General features: G+C 37.2%; 1 protein-coding gene and 1 non-coding gene across 2 annotated transcripts in view; one reads left to right on the forward strand and one right to left on the reverse strand.

Annotated features, from left to right (window-relative positions):
* The window catches only part of OTC (ornithine transcarbamylase), a 152,945-nt gene extending 128,144 nt beyond the window's left edge, over nt 1-24,801 (forward strand). The window contains exons 9-10 of the mRNA XM_049767118.1: nt 2,740-2,877; nt 24,447-24,801. Coding sequence (XP_049623075.1) covers nt 2,740-2,877; nt 24,447-24,506 — 198 coding nt within the window. The 3' untranslated portion in view covers nt 24,507-24,801. The remainder of the gene's footprint in view (nt 1-2,739; nt 2,878-24,446) is intronic.
* LOC125999716 (small nucleolar RNA SNORA22) lies at nt 10,972-11,101 on the reverse strand. Its single transcript, XR_007492195.1, has one exon. It is a non-coding gene; the product is annotated as a small nucleolar RNA SNORA22 (small nucleolar RNA).
* Nucleotides 24,802-25,145: the final 344 nt, after the last annotated feature.

Genomic DNA, 25,145 nt, shown 5'->3' on the forward strand with positions numbered 1-25,145 from the left:
GGTCTTCTTTGTGGGTCCAGTGTTCATTTTAAGTCCAAGGTTCGGGTGCCAGTTGTAAATTCACCCCCATGAACTATATCTCCAGCCCCAGATGAACGAGTCTGAATCAGGGTGGCACAAGAAACAATCCAGACCAGGCTGAGGGTGAAACACAGGTAGTCTGGTAGACTTCCACCTAGTATGGCGCTTGCTACCTGCCAGAACTACTGTTTTTATTGAGTACAGAGATCATCACTGGGAGGAGCAGTAAACCCACTCAGGTAAAATCAAGTTGTAAACAAACAGATACAAAGAAACCAGGGATAAACTTTGTTTTAGCTAAAATAAGATTAACCCAACAAACACTCTTAAGTCCAATTTAGTTTTGCTAACAACCTTGAGGTCACTCTTAGGGAAAGGCACTTTTTCTGAATCAGTGCATTTCATTAATATCTGAAGCAATACTTCTCGTTATTCACATGCTTTAGAATTACCTGGAGGAGTTGTTAGCACACAGCTAGTAGGACTCTACCATCTTGGGTTTCAACTTCAATTGGTCAAAGTTAAGACACCCAAATCTGCCTCATTATCAAGTTCCCAGATTTTCCAGCTATACTTTGGCAACCGCCTTTGTTGGAAAAGCCAGCCAATCTGTTTGGGTAAATAAAGGGATTAAGTATTATCATGGACACTCTATTCATAAAACAATAGGTAAAGACCCACTCCTTGTTTAAAGGGAACTAAATTTGAACAAGAAAAACTGAATTTTCTTGCCTTCATTCATTTAAATGACTCATTTTTTGTTGTTCAGTTTTGTTTTGTTTTGGGGTTTTGGTAGTGCTTATGTGTTACTCCTACCTCTGCCCTCATAAATTGCTCCTGTGCCTTTTGGCAATTTGTATTTCTTCTTTGAGAAATTGTCTGTTTATGACTTCTCCCCACTTTTTGATGGGGTTAGATTTCTTTTTCTTGTTAAGGTCTGTTAGTACCTTGTATATTTTCGATATTAGCCCCTTATCTGATGGGTATTCAGTGAATAGTTTCTCCCATTCTGTGTGTGGCTTTTGTATCCTAGTCACTATTTTCTTTGAGTTGCAGAAGCTTCTCAGCTTAATATAGTCCCTCAGTTTATTTCTGCTTCCACTTGTTTGGAGAGTAACATATCCTTCTTAAAGATACCTTTAGTCTCAATATCATGGAGTATTTTATTCACATGTTGCTCTATCTGCCTTATAGTTTCAGGCCTGATATCAAGGTATTTAATCCACTTGAATTTGACTTTTGTGCATGGTGTTAGATGGGGGTCTGAGTTAGCTTTTTTGCAAATGGCTAACCAGTTGTGCCAACACCACTTGATGAAGATTTCCTTGCTCCATTTTGGATTTCTTGCCCCTTTATCAAAAATTAATTGATTGAATATTTGGGCACATTCTCTGAATACTCAAGTTTATCCCACTTATCCGAAGGTCTGTCTTTATTCCAATACCATGCTGCTTGAATGACTATTGCTTTGTAATACAATTTAAAGTTGGGTAAAGTGATGCCTCCCATATTCTTTTCACAAGGGTTGCTCTAGCTATTTGCAGGTGTTTATTGTTCATTGGACATTTTCACATCATTTTCTGTAAATAACATATTCCGTGCCTCTTTTATTATTGATTTTAGAGATTCATTATATAATATGGCTAATACCTTATCATATAATTGGAAAATATTTTTTAGCCAAACTGGTGGTTTACTGCTCTCACAGGTCACCATATTGATGCCTAACTTATGTGGACACCCAATTGAATAGTGCACTAAAGTACATAACTCCTGGTTTCGAATGATCTCCTGGCTTCAGCCTCCCAATAGCTGGGTCTACAGGCATGTATCATCACACCTGACTGACAAATATTTTTATGGAAAAATTTTAAATTACCTGCAGTTTACCTCTTCTTTGACCAGTTAAGCAATTTTTTCACCTAACACAATTAGGTGATGGTTCTATAAGCTTATAGAATAAACATGTCTCTAATGTATTAGTAGTTCAAATGTTATTCATTTTTCATATTGTTTTGCCAGCATTTAGAAACTCAGAGTGTTCTAACCTAGAATGGGGATGGAAAGTAAAACACAATTTTAGTGGTTATTTAATGGTAAAAAAAAAAAACATGTAGGGACATAGTCTTTGATGTGTTACTAAATAATGAAAATGAATTTTAAAATTGTAACTTTCAAAAATTAACTGCTGAAAAATTTTAAAATGGTTAGTAGATTTACATTTGTATCAAAATATTCATATTCAAAAATGGTTTTAATAAGGGATTATATCTATGCTTAAGGTTCATAATTTAGAGATAAGCTTAAATAAGATATAGTTCAACAAAAACATCTTACATATGTAAGGACAAAATATGTGTCTTTTGTTGTTAGCCACATATTATACTAGTGGAGTTCTTTACTGAAATGTCTAGTATTCCACTAAAGAGAATATTGGTAAATTGAGTTAGTAGTATAAACTGTAATGATTATTTCCTAAATAAAAAGTGACCATGAAGTTTCATAAACGGAAAATACCATATATATTTGTCCTAGGTGATTTGAACTAATATTCTCACTCTGCCTCTTTATCTTTCCTTTCTATTTATCACTGTCTCCAGATTCTATGAGTTTTTTAAATATTAAAGAAGATATGAAAGTTACAGATAATAACAATGACATCAATTTATTTCTAGTACTTTTCAGCTTATCTTTCTTTTTATCCCATCTCTTTTTTAGACCGCTAAAGAAGCTGCCTCTGACTGGACATTTTTACATTGCCTACCCAGAAAGCCAGAAGAAGTAGATGATGAAGTGTTTTATTGTCCACGATCCCTTGTATTCCCAGAGGCTGAAAATAGAAAGTGGACAATTATGGTAAGCAATTAATGAGAATGGATCCTCTGTGTGACTTCAACTTGATCATCCATGCCTTTTGGTTAATAATATGCAGCAAAATTACTTAACTCTACATTTCTTGCTCATGTGACATCTGTTTTCCCCAGAAGTTTCACAATAGATCACTATTGCTCACTAGCATTTATTTTATATTTTTGTCTTGTTTGGGAGCCACAACCAATTATATTCAGGGGTTACTTCTGGCTGTGTTCAGGACACCAAATGGGATGGCAGAGGTAGAATCCAGGTGTCCACATGCAAGACAAGCACCTTACCAACTATACCCTCTCTGGCCCTCTTATACTCTATGTAGCCAAATTTACCTCCTCCAAATATACCTTTTTTATTTTAATTTTATCAGAGCACTATGATTTACAAAGATATTTTTAGTTTAGTTTTATATATGCAATGTTCCAGCAGCAATCCCCCCCAGAAGTGTTAATTTACCTCAGATAGTGTCCCCAGATATGCAACCCTTACCCAGCCTACCACCTCAGCATCATATTTATAACTTGGCTAAATGTGTTTATTTTAAACAAAAGTTTTAAAACAAAAATCCTAGTTCTTTTTGTTTCATGGCTTTTGCTTCACATTCAGTAGTACTCAGAGGTTCCTGACTCTGCATTCAGGAATCACTCCTAGTGGTGCTTGGAGAATCCCTATTGTGCTTAAAGAATTGAACTAAGGTTGGTCATATGCAAAGAAAACTCTGTACTACCAACACTATCACTCTGGTCCAAAAAGCTCTACTGCTCTTGATCAGCCTGAATACCAGCCACTATTACCGGCCAACTATTATAAGTTAAGTACTTGTTATTTTCAAATTTGTTTTACACATCATGATTAACAATACTGCTAAATGTAAGGTATTATGCACAAATTGTTCAAGCACCAAACCCTCCACCATAGTACCACTTTTCCCTATCACTGTCCCAGTGTTCCTATACATAATATTATACTCCCCACCCCCACTCCCACTACTATAGTAAATTTCCTATTACATGGCAATTCTCAGTTTCTGTTGCCTTTGGACATTTACTTAATATGATTTTATATCACACGTAAGAGAGATCATTAGATATCTGTTCCTCTTTAAGTTTACTCAATGTAAGATTATCCAGATCCATTCATAAACAGGTAATCTATAACAAAAAAGCTAAGTAATAAAGTGGAGCAAAGAACATTTATTCAAAGTGATGTTAGAAAACAGGATAGCCATATGTATAAAAAGAAATTATACCAGACCTCACACTCAAAGTGGATTTAGGAACTAGGGACTATATAATATATAATATATATAATATACATTGAAAAAAACTTTTGCATAACTGTACAGAAAATTGACCAAAGATATGTCTACAAAATAAAAAGACCACAGAGGCAAAAACAACAATAAAATTAACAAATGGAACTACATCAAATAAAATGTTTCACAGCAAAGGAAACTCAAGCTATATTAAAAATACAACTTACTAAATGAGAGAAAATAATTGTACAAAAAACATCATATGGGGCCGGAGAGATAGCATGGAGGTAAAGCGTTTGCCTTTCATGCAGAAGGTCATCGGTTCGAATCCCGGCGTCCCATATGGTCCCCCATGCCTGCCAGGAGCAATTTCTGAGCATGAAGCCAGGAGTGACCCCTGAGCACTGCCGGGTGTGACCCAAAAACCACACACACACACAAAAAAACATCATATAAAGAGCTAACATCTAAGACATATAAAGATCTCACAAATCCAAAAACAATAAATCTAGTGGCCCCACTGAAAAATGGGGAGAGGTGATGAACAGCCACTTTCCCAGGGAAGCACACAGATGCCCAACAGGCATGAGAAAATAATCTCCATAATTATGGAAATGCAGATCAAAACACCATTGAGATCTTAACTGATCCTGTGTGAAAACAACACATATCAAAATCTATAAACAGCCAGAGTATGTGGGAAGAAAAAGGAACCATCATCAACTGTCAATGCAAATGCAATCTGGTTCAGCTTCTATGGAAATAAATATGGTGATCTCTCAAAAAATAAGAATAGAATTCCCACATGACCCAGTGATACCACTTCTTGGCAAAGATTATTCAAACAAAAAAAATCATTCAAAAGAATATATGCACATCAATGTTCTTTGCAGTATTTAGTACAATATTCAAGACGTAGAAACAAACAAAACCAAATGCCAACACATGTCAAATATAGATAAATGAGTTAAGAAATACACACATACACACATTCCTTTAAGAGAATACTATACAGTTCTAGAAATAAACAAAACCATTCAATTTGTATGTCACAACATGCATGTCATAGTAAATGAAATCAATCAGAAAGAAAGAAAGAGATAGATAATGATCTCCCTCACATGAGAAATTTAAGGATACAAAAATAAATGTAGAAACAATGGACCAAAGGAAACATAACAAGAAAACTCATCCACAAAACTGAGTTAGTGATGAAAGAATATTTGAAAAATATGGGCTTTGAGAGCCTAGGCAGAGGCAGACTGGCAAACTGGTTATAGATTCAGTATTGGAATTATGTAGACAGGACACATTAAATCACAGTGCCTCAATAAATTAAAAAAGTTTAAAAATATAAAATTAAAAATATTTTCAAATTAAAAGGAAAACTAAGGAAATAATAACTTCAAATAAAAGCAATGGCATTTCTGGGTGGAATGAAAGACCAAGTTCTAGTTTTTTGAGAAGTGTTCACATTGTTCTTTAAAATGGTTAGAGAGTCAACATTTTCACCAGCAGTGAATATTGCTTCCTTTCTTTCCATATTCATAACAACACTGGTTGTTTTTGTTCATTGTAATGTATGCCAGTTTTACTGCTGTGAAATATTACTCCGACTTTCTTTCCCTAGTGATAAGTAATGCAGAGCATTTTTTTCAAGTAATTCTTGGCAATCTATCTGTTCTGTTCATCTCTTCCCCTCCCATTATTTGATGGAGTTGATTTTGATATTGTTGTTGTTGTTGTTAAATCCATTACTGCTTGGTATGTTTTAAATATTAACTCTTTGTCAGATGACTTTTGTATAAATAATTTCTTTTTGGGATGTGGGGATGTCTATTTATTTTCATCATCATCATTATTGTTTGAAACATAGAAGCTTCTTAGTTTTGTGTACTACATTTTGATTATTTTTGCTTTTATTTATTTAACCAATAGCATTGAATCATTGGAGATACCTCTAGCTTTAGTTTATTTTACTGTTCTGCTTTCTATATTTCCTATAATTCTGGCTTCCTACAATTTCATTTTTATTAAAATCTTTATTTAAACAACTTGATTACAAATATGATTGTAGTTGGGCTTCAGTCATGTAAAGAACACCCCCTTTCATCAGTGCAACATTCCCATCAACAATATCGCAAATCTCCCTCCTCCCCACCCCACCCCCACCTGTACTCTAGACAGACTTTCTGCTTCCCTCATTCATTCACATTGTTAGCAGAGTTCTCAATGTAGTTACTTCTCTAACTGCATTAATCAATCTTTGATGTGAGCTTCATGTTGTGAGCTAAGTTTCCAGCCTTCATCTCTTTTCACTCTGAGAATTACTGCAAAAATGTCTTTTATTTTTCTTAAAACTCATAGATGAATGAGACTATTCTGTGTCACTCTCCCTCTGATTTATTTCACTTAGCATAGTAGATTCCATGTACATTCATATATAGGAAAATTTCATGACTTCATCTCTCCTTACGTCTGCATAATATTCCATTGTATATATGTACCACGTTTCTTTTATCCGTTCATCTGTTGAAGGGCATCTTGATTGTTTCTAGAGTCTGGCTATTGTAAATAGTGCTGCAATGAATTTAGTTGTGAAGAAGGTATTTTTTGTATTGCATTTTTGTGTTCCTAGTGTATATCCCTAGGATTGGTATAGCTAAATCGTATGGGAGCTCAATTTCCAGTTCTTGGAGGAATCTCCATATTGCTTTCCATAAAGGTTGGACTAGATGGCATTCCCACCAGCAGTGAATAAGAGTTCCTTTCTCTCCACATCTAAGCCAGCACTGCTTGTTCTCGTTCTTTGTGATGTGCACCAATCTCTGTGGCATGAGATGGTACCTCACAGTTGTTTTGATTTGCATCTCCCTGATAATTAGTGATGTGGAACATTTTCTCATGTGCCTTTTGACCATTTGTATTTATTTTTTTTTTATCAAATTGTCTGTCCATTTCTTCTCCCCAATTTTTGATGGGATTGGATTTTTTCTTGTAAAATTCTGTCAGTGCCTTGGATATTTTGGATATTAGCCACTTATCTGATGGGTATTTGCGGGGTCCTGAAGCCCCCCAGGGGGGCCCGGCCAGCAGGAATTAGCTGGGAAGACTTCTCAGACAACCGCACTCCTATTTTGCTGGGTAGAAGAACAACCACACCTGTAAAATTCTGAGAGAGGTTAATAATAAAGACCCAAGGCAATGTCTCACTGCTCAAGGGCCACTTTATTTGGCTACAGCTCCTTCTTATATAGTGAAGGAGAAGGGGGCAGTACAAAGATAATGTCAATCACACTTTTGGTGCGAAGGTCCATACAAGGCAAGAATACATATCAGGTTACAAGGAACAAAGAAAGTAAATCATTCTCCAAATAAGGAAATGGGCAGTGGGCTAGGAGGCAGGATTACCTGCAAGTCATGATGAACGTGCTGTTTCCATGGAAATTTCTTGTGACCTTCTAGCTGCATATCTAAACTTTTAACAGATATAAGGTGGGGGCAATGTTCTTACAGAAATAATTTTGTACAGACAATGTAACATATACACATAATAACTGCCTTGTTGACTCCGGAATGTAGTTGAGGGAGTAAGACCTCATTTCTGGGAATGGTACCAGGCCGTGTTGCTCTCCTCCGGGCTACAAGATTAATTATCTCTTGCAGCTGCACATTCCTTTCTCTTTGGCCCAAGAACTTACAGCAAGACTGCATGTAGCCTTTAGGTGAAAGGCTGGATTATGGCAGAAAGAACAGCAAAATGGCCTCAAACAAGTCACAGTCCCCAACATCTCCCCCTTTCTCTTCTAATAAAAGAAGGAAAGTCGTGAGCGGGTGGAAGAACCGTGTTCTTAGGCTACAAGGTTTGACCAGGTCGGACACGGCCAAAGCCGCATTTAAAAGGTGGCTACAAGCGCCGTGGGTGTGCACAGAGATTCGAATTATGTTTTGTAGCCTTTTAGGGCCGTGTCCTAACTGGGACCTTGCTAATCCCGTCGTAGGTGTCTCCACAGCCGAGAGCACAAGTACCGGAGCGAGCTCCGTTTGTTAGCTATGCGCTCTATCTCCTGAAAACTTAGTGGCTGGAAGGGCGGCTTGGTGACAAAAGCCAAGTTTTCACAGGAGTCACGTTGGGTTAACTGTTGGTAGTGAACTTGAACAGAGGTTTTTGCCGTCTCATCTACCTGGTTTTTAACAAGGGCAGTAAGTTTGCGGAAAGCCCATGGGTCAAAGGAAAGGAGCAGCATGAGGCTAATAAGAGGGCCCAAAATAGTGGACAGTAATGTATGTATCCAAGGAGAAGAGAAAAACCAACCCTGTTACCAACCTTGTTCTTCATCGAAATGTTTTTGGAAGTCTTTTATACCGTCACCAATGTGTTGAACGCTATTCCTAACTAATCCAGGTTTATCTTTGAAAATACAACATTGTTCCTTAAGGGCTACACAGACTCCCCCCTCTTACATAAGGGCAAAATATAGAGCACGACGATTTTGAAGAACTACATCAGCAAGGGAACTAACAGTATTAGTGAGAAATTGTAAGCTATGTTTGATTTCATTAATGTTTTGTTTTACAGCGTGAGTGAGAATGCGAAAATTGGACTGAGTGGAAACAAGGGAGTAAATTTCTATGCCAGCACTAGTAGTGGCGCCAACAGCAAGGAGGACTGCAAGGGTGACAGTTGTAAAGGGCTCGCGACGTTGTTGAAAGACGGAAGGATAAGAGTAGGGGTTGAGGAGAGAAGCCAAGCCAACAGCGTTCATAATCTGGGTCTGTGAGGGCTAGAGCAGAGGCATTTATAAGATTTAAAATAACTTGAGAGGAGGAGGATGGGCCAGAAGGCAGAGTCCGTAGCTCACAACTTGCCCAACAGTGAGTTAATGACGCTGAGGCTGAACTTTCCAGAGAAGAAGTTTAGAGTCATTGGTGTAGATAGGAGATTTAAACGTTGTGATGCTTTCATAAAACGGCGAAACCGGTGAATTGCAGATTTAACAGTGTTCATAGCTGGTGTTGGAGAGCGCTTGGGCAGAGGCATTGACCATTTGCAGGATGAGGTTCGAGGTGGAAACCGACCAACAGGTTTGATGGTTATTCTAGGCATTAACAAAGCTAAAACATAACAATCATGATAAGCAAGAAACATTTCAGTAACAATATGGGGAGAAAATTTAGTGGAGCAAACAAAATAAGTGGAGTTGGGGGCTTCAATGAAGATGGAAGAGTTGTTAACAATAATGGTTTGATTGCAAATGTTTGATTGTTGAACAGGCGGGCACATATATGGTTTGAGTAAGCAAAGTTCCACGACCGTGACTTGTTTGCAATGGAGGTTGTTGGTGGCAGTGGTGGGCATCCAAGGCAGCTAGGCAGAGTGCTCAATTCAGCATTGTCAAAGGTGGAGTCAGTTAGAAACAGGTTTGCAGGAATGGCGGCTAGCAGGAGGTTTATAAGAAAACAGCTTGGCAGGAGGCAAAATGGTTACTTTATATAAAAATTAAGAATTTACTTAGTCCTTTGGCTTGGGTTTACAGGCAGAAAACATTAGCAATTTACATTACACTAGTTATTTTTGAATACCACGGGAATGTTATTTGACCTCTGTTAGATTTTGGCATAAAAGAAAATTTATAATTAACAATTGCTAATTAAAAAAATTTTTTTAAACTGAATATAAAGGATTTTTCTTAAACTTCTAGTTATTATGTTAAAGCTGGATGCTATTTTTTAGCCATAAATACATATTTTATAGGCCTGAACTTACACATAGCAGGAAAGCCAGGTGACTGCAAAGTCCAGAAATTCTCCAGGGAAAAGTTATCCCCGATGGCTATTGAGAAATCTGGGGTTTGCCATCTCCCACACCTTCCGCCATGTTATTAGAAGGACAAAGCTAGCTTAATACATAATTTTTAACACATGATTTTTAGTTGCAAGATGCCAGTCTGTGAACTGACCAGACTGAACCAGGTTGAAAAAATTAATTGAAATTTGAAAAATGGATAAGGCTTTAAAAATTGTATTATTATAAAATGTAGAGATAACAAATAAACAGACAAAACAAAACAACACTAAACACAACATTTTACACTTGTGGCCACTTTCATTCATCACAACAGACAGATAAACAGATAAAAGGAGTGATTTAAGACTTAATTATAAAAAATTGACAAGCGCTTTTAAATATTTAGCTAGCATGTTTGTGAGAAGAAAAAAAATTTTTGTAGAAAAACATTTTTAGTTTTGAGAAGTACTTAATGTAGATGGAGTGGAACTTTGCTGAAAATAAATTTTAAGGTTTAGATTTAACACAAAACATTTTTAAAACAATTTTAATTTGAAGTTTAAAACATTAAGTAAAATGGTTAATGAGCACTGTAGAAGGAGTCTCTACTTGGAAGTATGAAATGATTTGCTGTAAATGAATAGGTTTTCTTTAAATTGGTTTTGCAGTAGAACAGTAAGACAGCTGCAATAAAGTGTTAAAATTTTTATGATTAAACACAATAGCATGAACTATGATTATTAAAGGTATAAAAACTGATTTTAAAAAACAAACAACTGTTTTTACTATGAAGACTTTAAGTGAATAATTTGTAAAAAATATTATATACTAAATTAACTAAATGCTTAGATTATTATAAAATATAGTTAAAGACATCTGATGTATTTACACACTTAGAACTTAAGACTAAAATTATATTTAATACTAGTTAATTTGCTTATAAAGTTTAGTTACTTTTATATATTACTTATAAAATTATATATAATATATTTTTCATTTATATTATTTTTTCACTGCGACACAAATATACAGATTTGTATAATGTGCTGATATTTTGAATGCACTTAAAATAATAGTTCTTTCAATGCAGAAATAATGAACAACCATTGCTGTAGCACAAAGTTAAAACTAAGGGTACTATAAAGCACACCTAGGTGTTCACCGTGCATTAAATTAACTATATTGTTTAAAAAGGCTAACCACATTATTTTTCACATAATTTTGTAAATACTTTAAAAATTAAAATAAAACTTTTAATAGAAATATAAGACTTAAATTTAACACTTTTGTGTTTGTTTGGATTTTAAAACACAAAGAAGTTTTTCTTTTACCAACATTTTGTTATCTGTAAAGTGACAGAATCATGACCTTGCTCTAAAATTTTCTGAGAGGCAAAAAAAAAAAGTTTATTGCCCTTATCTTCATGTTGCTTTTTAATGTTTTAATAATTACTTTACACCACTTAATGCACTAAACCTAATAACACATATCTGACGAAGTGTAGGGCTGACAAGGTGAAGCAGAGTCTTTCACTGATAACTCGGGGAGGGGCCAGCACAGTTAACAGCAGGAAGGCTAGAGGCAAATTATTTACAGTCCGCAGGGTGTAATGATATAGAGAAAAAAAAAGCAATCTTTTAAGATTAATTACTAATTTATTGGAATTAGAGGGAATGGCAACCGAAGAGGGGAGTCTGGGTTGCAAAAGCACCATGGGGATCATGGTTTTATTAATTGATTTGAGAATATGCAAGAGATGCCACTTTTCAGATTTCTTTTGAATAACAAAGATTGGGTATTTCAAGGTGAATTGGAAGGCTTAAAGTGGGAGTGGCAGGGCCTGAGCTGGCTGTTTCCCAAGGCTGGCAGGAAAGAGGCTGAAGGAGGCTGAGGACTGGTTTGAGCAAAATGTACTGAGTAAAGGGTACATTAGGCTCAGAAGTTTTAACAGCAAAGTGTAGATATCGCAAGGTTTTATGGCTTAGCAGATGATACTTTGTAATTATCCTGCTCACTGTGCCCTTAGAATTTTTTGTAGGCACTGCAGCAGTTTCTGTTTTATGGCACTCAGCCTGACTTTTATTAGTTTGTTCCTTTGAATTCTCAAGATGGGGGGGAACGCCTGAAGGGCAGAAACCTGTGAATTAAGAGAAGCAGCCTGTTTTTGAAGGCTTAAGATTTGTTTAAGATTTTTAATTTGGCCAAGTAGTTTCATTTCTATAGCTTTAATAGGGGGAGCGGTGAGAGGAGGGAATCTGCCATGGTTAGGGACTGAGCGTCTTGGGCATTTAGAATTTTTCCCCTGGGGTGCGGGGGATCAGTGGGAGGCGTTTGAGAAGGTAGCTGCGGAGGCTGCTGAGCAGGCGGGGGGGGGGGAGACTTTTTCCATTAGGGAGAAAGACAGGAAAGGTAGCGCTGGTTTTTGAGCTAAGAGCATTATCAAGTTTGTTAGAGAGGTGAGACACCCTGGATGTAATTGTGGTGAGTTGGGAACTCAAGTCAGAAAGGGGGGGGGGGGGAAGAAAGCAGCAACAGTTTGTTGCCGGTGTGGGGGAGCTGCTGGAATGCCGGCTCTGGGGAGCGACTTCCAGGCACAGAGGGCAGCAAGAGCCATGTTGGCAAGCTGAGACCTGGAAAGTGTGTGCTGTACCTTTAAGGTATGAAAAGAGGCGAGGCCAGCTATAAGAGCTTAGAGATTAGGATTCCTGCCTATCTGCAAGGGCTTTGCAGCGGAAAAAAAAATTAACTTCCCAAGAGACAAAGAGTTCAGCTTTTAGATTCTAAGCAGGAGAGCGTGTAAGGGGCTTGGGGGCCATAGGAGGTTACGGCTTGAAATGGCTCTTTGAGGCTTTTCTAATTAAAGGCTTTGTATTGATGCAATTGCTGGCTAAGGAGGGGAGGGTGGTGAAACAGGGACGGAGCTGAAGCTAGGGAAGTGAAGGGCTGTTTAGGATTTTGCACAGAGGGTGCAGTGGCAGAAGTAAAGATGAAGGGTCAGAAGAGGAAGGAAACTGAGAGACAGAGTCAGAGCGAGAGGGAGCCCGGGAACACTAGATTTCTGGCAAACATCATGAACAAACATTAAAAAATTACAAATATCTTTTTTGGTAACCTCTATATGTCTGCGTTTCAATTCAGACTGTATATCTCGAATGAATTTAAGCTCAGTACTCAATGCGGCACCCATGGTAGCGGATCCTATGGGTGAAGCCCCAAAAGCCAATCAGGGGCGGCGATCAGAACGACTGGAAAAACTGCAGTTTAAATTTTTGATTAAGGCTAACTCGTTTCAACGCCTACCCTGATGAGGTATTTCCTGCGATTTACGAAACAGCTCCGGACTCGCCGACCTGTAGTCGTTCGGGGTGTGGCGGTGGTCTTCGAGCCCAGCGTTGGGCGCCAAAATGCGGGGTCCTGAAGCCCCCCAGGGGGGCCCGGCCAGCAGGAATTAGCTGGGAAGACTTCTCAGACAACCACACTCCTATTTTGCTGGGTAGAAGAACAACCACACCTGTAAAATTCTGAGAGAGGTTAATAATAAAGACCCAAGGCAATGTCTCACTGCTCAAGGGCCACTTTATTTGGCTACAGCTCCTTCTTATATAGTGAAGGAGAAGGGGGCAGTACAAAGATAATGTCAATCACACTTTTGGTGCGAAGGTCCATACAAGGCAAGAATACATATCAGGTTACAAGGAACAAAGAAAGTAAATCATTCTCCAAATAAGGAAATGGGCAGTGGGCTAGGAGGCAGGATTACCTGCAAGTCATGATGAACGTGCTGTTTCCATGGAAATTTCTTGTGACCTTCTAGCTGCATATCTAAACTTTTAACAGATATAAGGTGGGGGCAATGTTCTTACAGAAATAATTTTGTACAGACAATGTAACATATACACATAATAACTGCCTTGTTGACTCCGGAATGTAGTTGAGGGAGTAAGACCTCATTTCTGGGAATGGTACCAGGCCGTGTTGCTCTCCTCCGGGCTACAAGATTAATTATCTCTTGCAGCTGCACATTCCTTTCTCTTTGGCCCAAGAACTTACAGCAAGACTGCATGTAGCCTTTAGGTGAAAGGCTGGATTATGGCAGAAAGAACAGCAAAATGGCCTCAAACAAGTCACAGTCCCCAACAGGTATTGGGTGAATAGTTTCTCTCACTCAGTGGGTGGCTCCTGTATCCTGGGCACTATACTTTTGAAGTACAGAAGCTTCTCAGCTTAATATATTCCCATCTGTTTAACTCTGCTTCCACTTTGTTTGGAGAGTGCAGTTTCCTCCTTAAAGATGCCTTTAGTCTCAATGTCATGGAATGTTTTACTTACGTGTTGTTCTATATACCTTATGGTTTCAGGTCTGATATCAAGGTCTTTAATCCATTTGGATTTTACATTTGGATTTTACATTGGATTTACTAGTGTTAGCTGGGTGTCTGAGTTCACTTTTCTGCAAGTGGCTAACCAGTTGTGCCAACACCGCTTGATGAAGAGGATTTCCTTGCTCCATTTTGGATTTCATGCTCCTTTATCAAAAATTAGATGAGTGTATGTCTGGGGGCATTCTCTCAAGTCTATTCCACTGATCTCAGGGTCTGTCTTTATTCCAATACCATGCTGTTTTGATAACCATTGCTTTGTAATATAGTTTAAAGTTGGGGGAAAGTAATGCCTCTCATATTCCTTTTTACAAGGATTGCTTTAGCTGTTCGATGGTGCTTATTTTTCCAAAAGAATTTCAGAAGTGCTTGATTCATTTCTTTGAAGAATGCCATGGGGATCTTTTTGTAACTAAGTCATTAAGCTATTGAGGTATGCCCCCCCTTTTTTTTCCTGATGTGTGCTTGCAAAGCTATAAATTTTCCTCTCAGTACCGCTTTTGCTGTGTCCCATAGGTTCTGATAGTTTGTGTCCTCATTGCCACTTGTTTCCAGGAAAGTTTTGATTTCCTCTTTGATTTTATCTCTGACCCACTGGTTGTTCTATAGTAGGCTGTTTAATTCACAGGTGTTAAAATTTTACTTCTGTGTCCCTTTGTAGTTCACATATAATTTCAGTGCCTTGTGGTCAGTGAAGGTTGCCTACAAGATTTCTATCCTCTTGATTTTATGGAGGTATGTTTTATGTGCCAGCATGTGGTCTATCCTGGAGAATGACTCATGTACATTGGAGAAGAATGTGTATCCAGGTTTCTGGGGATGGAGTTTCTACTAGGCCTCTTCCATTTCTCTTTTCAGGGCTAGTATATTTTTGTTGGATTTCAACCTGGTTGACCTATTAATTGTTGACAGGGCCATGTAGAGGTCTCCCACAATTATTTTGTTATTATTGATGTCCTTTTTCAAATTTGTCAATAATGGTATTAGATATTTTGCTGGTCTTTTATTGGGTGCGTATATGTTTAGTAGTGTGGTTTCTTCCTGTTGCACATATCCCTGGATTAGTACGGAGTATTAGTCTTTGTCCCTTACAACTTTTCTGAGTCTAAAGTTTGTGTCGTCTGATATTAATATGGCCACTTCAGCTTTTTTAACGGTGTTGTTTGCTTGGAAAATTTTTTCCCAGCATTTGATTTTGAGTGTATGTTTTTTCTGACTATTCAGCTGTGTTTCTCGTAGGCAAGAGAAAGTTGGATTCATCTTTTTGATCCACTTTGACACTCTGTGTCTCTTAATTGGTGTATTTAGTCCATTGACATTGAGAGAGATGATTGTCATGGGATTTAATGTCATCTTTGTTTATAATTTTGGTGTGTCTCTTGGTCTGTCTTGTCTTAAAGTAGACCTTTCAGTTATTCCTTTAAGGCTGGTTTTGCATCTGTGAAGTTTCGGAGCTGTTACTTGTCTGTGAAGCTATGTATCCTTCCTTCAAACCTGAATGTGATTCGGGCTGATTTCAGTATACTAGGTGAAGCCTCCATTTCATTCAGTCTTGTCACAATATCCCACCACTGTCTTCTGGCCTTGAGGGTTTCTTGTGACATGTCTGCTGTAAATCTTAAGGATGCTCCTTTGAATGTAATTTCCCCTTTTGATCTTGCTGCTTTCAGTATTATATCTCTATCTGTGGGATTTGTCATTGTGACTAGAATGTGTTTTGGGGTGTTTTCCTTTGGGTCTCTTTAAGCTAGTACTCTTCAGGCATTCAGGAGTTGGTTGCATGCAGTCTTAACTTTGGGAGTTTCTCTGTGATGATGTCTTTGATTCTTCCTGGGCATCTCCTTCCTGGGCCTCTGGGATTCCAATGATTCTTATGTTGTTTCTGTTGAGTTTATCAAAGACTTCTATTTTTATCTGTTCATAATCCTTGAGTACTTTTTCCATTGTCTGATCATTTGCCTTAAGGTTCTTTTCCCATCTCTTCTACTGTATGGAGTTGTTCTGCATTTCATCTTCCAGTTTACTGATTCTGTCCTCAGCCTCTCTTCCCTGTTGGAGAGGCTTTCCATTGAGGTTTTCAGTTTAGCTTCCATGTTCTTCAGATCTGTTATTTTAGTTTGGAGTTTTCTGATTTCTGTCTTTGTGTTCTTTTCAGCTAGAGATGTTTTCTTTGACTTTCATGAGGATCCTCCTTATTTCTTTTTTTTCCAGTTTTTTTTAAAAATTTTTTCTTTATTTTACATCTTGATTAAAATTTGATTGTGATTAGGTTTCAATCATGTAAAGAACACTCCCTTCACCAATGCAACATTCCCACCACCAATGTTCCAAATCTCCCTCCATCCCACCTCACCCCCACCTATACTCCAGACAGGCTTTCCAGTTCCCTCATTTATTCACATACTTATGGTAGTTCTCTGTGTGGTTATTTCTATATTTCTAATCTAAACTCCTTATCTGAGAGATTAATCAGATGGTTGATATTTTGGGGGGATCATCAGAGCTATTGTCTTCATTCTCTATGCATGGTGTCTGCCTGTGAGCTTTACCAATTTCAAGCTTGTATTGTAATTTTTTATGTTTTATGGTGGTGTTCGTTAGTTAAAAAGAGTGTGTAGCTGAGAAGCAAAGTGGAGTGGCCATGCTTTCCTGGGTCTCTAGGAGAGTTATTGCTTGGCCTTTCCTGGCCCTCTCAGGAAAGCTTCAGGAGATGGAAGAGAAGAGAAATGCACAAAGCCAACAGGTCCCCTCAGTTTCTCCCAGTCACCAATCTCACAGTAGGGCCTACCCCTTCTGCCTGCATTCACAGACAAAAGAGTCACCTCTCTTCCTGGCTCCCCTGATAGCTGGTTTTCACTCACTCACTCACTCACTCACTCACTCACTCACTCACTCACTCACACACTCACTCACTCACTCACTCACTCAGTCTTTCTTTTCCTTTTTTCCTGAGAGGCTCCAGGAGACAGGTTTTTCGGTCCTTCCTGGCCCTCTCAGGAGAGCTTCAGTAGACATGAGAAGAGAAACACGCAAGCCAACATGTCCCCTTAGTTTCTCTCAGTCACCAATCTCACAGCAGGGCTGACCCCCTTCACCTGCATTCACAGACAAAGGAGTCACCTCTCTGCCTGGCACCCCTGGTAGCTGGTTTTCACTCACTCACTCACTCACTCACTCACTCACTCACTCACTCACTCACTCACTCAGTCTTTCTTTGCCTTTCAGCCTGAGAGACTCCAGGAGACAGTTTTTTAGGGACCTTCATGGCCCTCTCAGGAGAGCTTCAGGAGACAAGAGAAGAGAAACACTCAAAGCCAACAGGTCCCCTCAGTTTATCCCAGTTCCTACAATTTCTTTAACAATATCCTTGTTAATGTTTGTAGATTTCCCTAACTCAATGTCTTGTCTAGCACTTAAATATTAGTTCCTTCTACTCTTCTAATCATGACTTTATTAGATAATTTCTTTGCTTCTCTATTTGATTTTTGTTGACCATACAAGTACAATTACATTATATTTTATGTGTAAAGCATTTCCAAAATTACAGTCAAACTAATACAAACAATTATTGGTTCCTTTAAAATAATGCCATCAAGTTTATCTCTATCTCTGTTTTGGAAAATTTAATACTTGCACGTCACAGTTTTACAATGTTCCAAATATCAACTTCTCTGAATACCAGAATACTTATAAACCATATTTTTTCACAATTCTTAAACTGCTCTCAATTTACTATATAAACCAAAATCTTACTGGCAGACAAGAATCCACACTAGGTAAATAAATGCAAGATAATTTATTAAAAGACATTAAGTAATTTTTAGATTCTCTAGTGATAAGGGGTGCAGTAAATTATTCCCAGATGGCACATTTAAGGATATTGCAAGTCAAGAAATAGCTCCCAAAACACTATGGCTATTTTGTAGCCAAGACACCACTGACAAAGCCATACATAGGCTGGTACTTATAACCTTTGAAATTAAATGTTAACTACTCTGTTATAAAATCACCAGCTAATGTAGGTACCTTTGGGGCTGGAAAAATTTGTAGTAGCACTACAGTTTGTAGTGCACTTGCATTGCACCAGGCCAACCAGGGGGTATCATATGGGCTGCCAGGAATAAATCCTGAATGCATAGCCAGGAGTAAGTGCCAAAAAAAAAAACCAAAATAAATAAAATTAAATAAATACCTTCACCTGCATATGTATCCAAAGGACCATCTCACAGATAATGGTTTCCACTTTATTTTGCTCAAGTTTTAAGAAGAGATAGTTGAAAGGTGTCCCTGGAAAGGGAGTCTGGTGAATGTAATTTTTAACATTCACAGTACAACAAAACAAGCTGAAAATGTATATCTGCTCATTATTTGTCTAATTAAGAAATTGTCTAATAAAATATAAATAGTGTTATTGGAAGCAAGAAGAGAATATATTTAAGCAATTTAATATAATACTTAATACACTGTATTGTTACTGCAATTATTAATTATTTGATGTAGGGAACAACAGATATCCACACTTCACTGTTTGGAACCAATCATGATTCCATTTGCCAAGGAAAATTACATATGTGGAATATATTTGTAACATCCAATCATAACACAAATGACTTTATTTTTGCTTTACATTCCAGCTTGCTAACTCAAGGCGTTTTGGCAGAGGACAATTGCTATGTCAGCATGCAGGCCTCTGCTTCCTTAAGATTCAATATGTATTTGAGTCATTAATACATCTTGTTAAAGGGCAGAGTTAGATCCAGTAGTTTTGAGATAAGATGCCAAATTTAAAATTTGTAAAAATCAATGCAGATGCTGCTATTCTTTGAAGCATACTCTTTGAAGTAGCAAAGACCTTGAATACACACACACACACATACACACACAAATGTGGGCTCCCAAATCAAATACCTCTTCAAGAAAGAGTAAAAGGTATTCTTCCGATCTATTTTTATCAGAATATCATTGAAATTACAAAGTTTGATCAAAGTAAACATGTTAAAACAAGTTCTTTATGGAAATTAAGGGGGAGTACCAAAAGAAAGCTTTCTAAAATATCATTTATATATAATGAGGCTCTCCTTTTGTGAATTTTTAAAAAGCTCATTAACTTTCAATTTTACGTTCATTTTACTTCAAAAATGTAAATACATGTAGTATCTGTGGTTGAAATATTTACATTAATGTATAGATAGAAATAGAAATTCATGCCTACATATTTATCTACATATCTATTCATCTCTATATTTCTTGATCATTCAGGAAAATATGAATTTAAAATAAAACAATAGGTCAATCACGTTAAAACAAAGCTAAAGTGTTTAAAATGGAAATAGTACTTAAGTGGGAGGAGACTTGAATTTCCTAGCTGTCTTTAAATCTACTCAGCAGTGTTATCTTTAATAAGCATTCTTTCTGTAGGTTCATGTGTCCTTCATACAAAATAATGAAATGAAGCTATGGAGATAGCAAAGTGGTGTTAAAAGATAAAGAACAATTTCAGGATCTAAGATGAACTATGATTTTGAAAAGACAAGGTGTCAGTCATGACACTCTACAAGATTCTAAAGACTCTCTCTCTCTCTCACTCTCACTCTCTCTGTCTCCTCACCCAGCTTTGTTCAGGACCTACTTCTGGCAAGTTCACAGCTTACTCCTGGCACACTCAGAGATACGGGATGCGAGGAATTGAACCAGGGACTGCGTGCTAGGCAACCCTACCCACTTTACTATCATTCTGTCCTCTGCTCTCTTTATCTTTCTGAGCTAGATTATTTGAGTTCCCATTGAATTTTGCTCATTTCAGTCATATGAAACGTGCCCTGTCAATACTTAGAGATTAATAACAAAAACAATACTGTGCAGTTTTCACACTGGTTATAGAGGTATTATATTTTCAGTTTGGATAAGACCAGAAAGAAAATTTAGTCTTAATCATTATTTTGTAGGTAAAGAAATTATTCTTAGGCATTTATTCTTAGTATTGCTGTCTTTGGATTTCTGGGATGTGAAAGCACAGTCGTTTTTTTCTTCAGAACTTCTCTGCAGCTGCAGAGTACTGTAGTACCTGTATCACTCCATGTACCATATCTCCAACTCCAGGAGTATGAGTCTGAATCAGGGTCGCACATGAAATAATCCAAACCAGGGTGAAACATCTGTAATTTGGCAGTCTTCTACCTCATACGGAGAGCAAGCTGCCTGCCAGAAATGCTGTTTTTTGTTTTGTTTTGTTTTTGTTTTTGTTTTGGGGTCACATTGGGCGGCCCTCAGGGGTTACTCTATGAAATTGTTATTGGCAGGCTCAGGAGACTATATGGATGCTGGGATTAAAACCACTGTTAGTTCTGAGTTGGCTGCTTGCAAGGCTAATGCCCTACTGCTGTGCTATCTCTCAGGCCCCAAGAACTGCTGTTATTATTAAGCACAGAGACCACCCCTGGGTGGGGCTGTAAGAACAGATCAGACTATTCTGAGCTAGTCACACCCAGGTTTACAAGTAAGACACTCTGTGTTTTAGGGTAAATCCAAGTTGTAAACAAACATACAAAGGAACCAGGGATTATCTTTGTTTTAGGTAAAATAAGGTATAACCTAACAGGTATCTATTTAAAATTAAACTTATTTATTAATTAGAATAATAAACATTAAATTTCATTAACTCAGACATACTAACCACATTTTAAGTTCTTATAGCTACACGTGGCTGGTGGCTACATTATTTGTATCTGAAAACCCAGAAATGAAACATTTTCACCACTGCAGTAAATTTTATTCAACGTCATTACTATTTAAAGTATGATTTCCACATATGCAACTACCTTTAAAATCAGAATAGCATAAAGAAAGACTCATACTGGGCTGAAACTTTTCAATGTCCATTGTGAGTTATGTAAAATCTGTAACTAAGTAGATCAAGGACTTTGTTCTGAAAGATTACAAGATTTTTAAAGGGAAAAATGTACCCTTTTAAGACTCAGATGAGCTATTTAAGAGTTCATGCTGGATGACTTACAGCAGTGCTGTTAAGAACACTCTAGTAATCACAGCATTTCTCCATTGTGCACACATCTGTAGATCCCTTTGTTTAAAATAAAAACTATTTTTTCTCTCCATAAAAGTTGCCTTTGCACTTATTTTTTAGTTTTTGAACTTTACCCAGCTGTGCTCAGGGCTTACACCTATCCTTGCTCTCCGGTATAACTTCTTGCAGTGGTCAGGATCACTACCATTTGAGGTACTTGTGATTAAATCATAGTTGGCTATATGCAAGGCAAATCACTTCTCTAGCTCTACACATTTGTATTTTTAAATATTTTTAGGCACTGTAATTGATAATGCTGTTAATGGTAGGCAATCATATGCAAAGCATTCCAGTAACCTACTGTCTACAAAGCTGTCCATTTTTCTTCAACACCTTCAATACTCCACTCATCTGACATGGTAAGCTTCCTAGTAAAGTACTCAGTTTCTGTTGCCTTTGAGCATTTGTTACACTTTATATATCCCACACATGAGAGAAATTGTCCTTTATCTGTCTCTCCTGCTTAACTTCATTCAGCATGTGATACTCTCTATACTCATTCACATAGCATCAAATTGCATTATTTCATCTTTACTTATAGCTAAGTAGTGTTCCATTGTGTATATATGCTGTAGTTTCTTTATCCAGTCATCTATTCTTGGATATTTGTGTTGTTTCAATTTATCATTATTTAATTTTATTGTTTGTTATCTGTCTGTACTATAATGAAAACTCCCTTAAAGCAGTTAGATTGTCTGTAGAGCCATTTTCCCCAATATAATTTTTTAAATGTTGATTAGAAAAACAAAATTAATAACCGATATTGAGCTGAGAAAATTATTGGAGAATATGGTTTCTTTGTAAGTCATTTCTCTAAAGGTCACAGTTTCCAAGTGTCTATTGACAACGATCAATTTAATTAGTGTAATAATCTACATCACACTGAGAATGCTACCTATAAAATTACCTAAATGTCTTCTTAATATGTAATTGAATTGAACCAGGGACTGCGTGCTAGGCAACCCTACCCACTTTACTATCATTCTGTCCTTTGCTCTCTTTATCTTCCTGAGCTAGATTATTTGAGTTCCCATTGAATTTTGCTCTAAAGGTCAATATAGATTATTGTTACTAGGACATAGGCTTTTAATAAAAGGTAAAATTTTTGGTTTTCTGAGTGATATAGAGAATATAACTTAACTTTCTCAAGCCCAGTTTACTCATATAAAACTAAGTAAAAAATAGAAACTCATGACTCACAAGGCTGTGAGGATTGAAAGAGATTAGAGGTACCTGAGCACAGTGCTAAAGTTCTAAGACATGCAGGTACATATCTCTTACTACCACCACTAAGAAAAAAATTTTTTTGCCACACTCATTGATGCTCCTGGCTATGCACTCAGAAATTGCTCCTGGCTTGTGGGACCATATGGAACACTGGGGGATCAAACCGCAGTCCATCCTAGGCTAGCGCATGCAAAACTAGCACATGCCTTACTCCTTGCGCCACCATTCTAGCCCAGAAAAAATTATATATCTTAGTTTTTCATATGTTTCTTATAATTAGCTCACATAGTTTAGAAGAATTTTGAGTGGCATAATGTACATAAAGCATCTGGTGTAAGGTCTAGTACATGGTAACTATTCAATAAATACATTTGAAGACATTCTTGACATGTAAGATCAGAGCACCTGATATAGATGAGAAACATGCATATCACAGTAATAGAGAAAAAGTACCCAAAAGACAAATAGGTAAATAATCTCTTAACCATAGAGTCAGAGAAGCTGAGGAAATCGTGTTGATTTCTACACTGTAAAAGATAGGACATTGTGTTGCACGCATTTAACTTGGGTTGGTTCTCAAAATCTTATATGGTTCCCAAACCATCATCGGGAGTAATTCCTGAATTCAAAGCCAAAAGTAACCCCTGAACACTGCCGGATGTGCCCTCCAAAAACCCTGGGTTCAAATCCATATTTGTTCTATCTATTATCTCAAGGAATGATTTTCATGCATGATACCTATACAAGGTAAGTTACTTCAAATGTTATTACATTAAATGAGATGAAGCTAGAATTCCTCTCAAATTCAGTATAGTGCTTTGCAATTGTTTCCCAATTAACATATAAGATGCTTAGTGTATGTTGTCCATGTTGCTTCTGATCACCATTGTCATCATTGTAAAGGTTGGAACAAGTAAAAGTGAAAATAACAAAATGTGGCCGATACTCCAAGGGGAAGCTATTCTCTTAGCTATAAGTTAATGTTCTTTCAGGAGGCCCAGATTTAGAGGCATGTTTTATTCATTAGTCTAAATGACTTAACTTTCATCACTGCATATTTGATAATTCTAAATTTCCTATAGATTTTAAATAACTAAACCACACTGGAAAGGATTCTGTTTCTTTAATACTGATAAATATCTAAGTTTCCCTTTGATCGGAAAAGTCGATCATGGCTACCATGTGGCATCTCATTTCAATTCTATTACACACTAGTACTGACATGAGACCAAAATAAACACAAAGGGTTTTTTTGGGGGGGGCGGGGGTCACATCTGATAATGCTCAGGGGTTACTCCTGGCTATGTGCTCAGAAATTGCTCCTGGCTTGGGGGACCATATCGGAATTCGGCCGATCAAACTGTGATCCATCCTTAGTCAGCCGCATTCAAGGCAAGCGCCTTACCAGTGCTCCAGCCCCAATACACAGAGTTTTTGCATAAATTTAGTTCAGCGTAATTCTGCTTGGTGTTCTTTATGTAAATAAAAGTAAATATTAGTTTTTAATTGTTCACATATCTCTTTGGGAAAACACTGTTTAGTTTTGTTTAGACGTCATTCTCTGAGGACTTGTGTGATATACCTGACTTGGTGTACAGGGGCCTCATTTGGCAGTGTTTGGGAAGCCATACCATGCTATGTATTGAACCAGGGCCAACCTCATGCAAAGCATGTGCTCCAGCTCTTTTAAATTTCACCATGTCCCAGGAAAATACATTTTAATCCTGAGTATTCAAAACCACAGAAAAATTTTCTTTTCTAGGTTCCTTAGTAAACTCCAGCTAATGTTTATCCCCTTATTTCTTTCTCTTCGTTATGTCAACCCAGGCTGTTATGGTGTCCCTGCTGACGGATTACTCACCTCAACTCCAAAAGCCAAAGTTTTGATCCTGCAATAATGGCCAAGAAAGAAAGGCTGCTTTTCAATAACCCAAGGAATCAGCACATGGGGGATAGAGACAAGAATCTAAAAAATAAATCCTAATTCATGGTGTTGGTGAACTACATGATTTTGCTTTGCCATAGTGAAACCTGTCTGAAGCTCTTAATATATCTATTTCCCACACTACACAACCTGATTTGATTTTAACTTTCTCTGGTGTTTACAATCTTTGATTTGAAGTACCATGTTAATAATTACATACATTTGATTGAACTAAATAAAAATACTGTGTTCATAACACATGATGTCAAAGTCATTAATTGCACTCTGTGTTTATTACTTTAATAAATTATTACCCATGGTATTTTTTAAAGTAAGTGTTTACCAGGAAGTCAGCTTCTGATATATTTGTGGGCTCTGTTTGCATCCCCAAGGACGAACAAGGAATTGTAGTTATCCTGGCTGCTGATGGAGTATAATTTTCAGGTAAATGAATCATGTAAGTATCTACTTATGAAGGCAAACAATAAAATTCTTAGAAACTAAGTATAAGTATGCTCAAACTGTGAAGTAATTTTTATTTATTTGTGGAAGAAGGGTTCTTAACAATACTTGTCTCTTTTCTATAATGAATACTTAATGTT

Source organism: Suncus etruscus, chromosome X (genome assembly GCF_024139225.1).
Source record: "Suncus etruscus isolate mSunEtr1 chromosome X, mSunEtr1.pri.cur, whole genome shotgun sequence".
Classification (NCBI taxonomy): Eukaryota; Metazoa; Chordata; class Mammalia; order Eulipotyphla; family Soricidae; genus Suncus; species Suncus etruscus.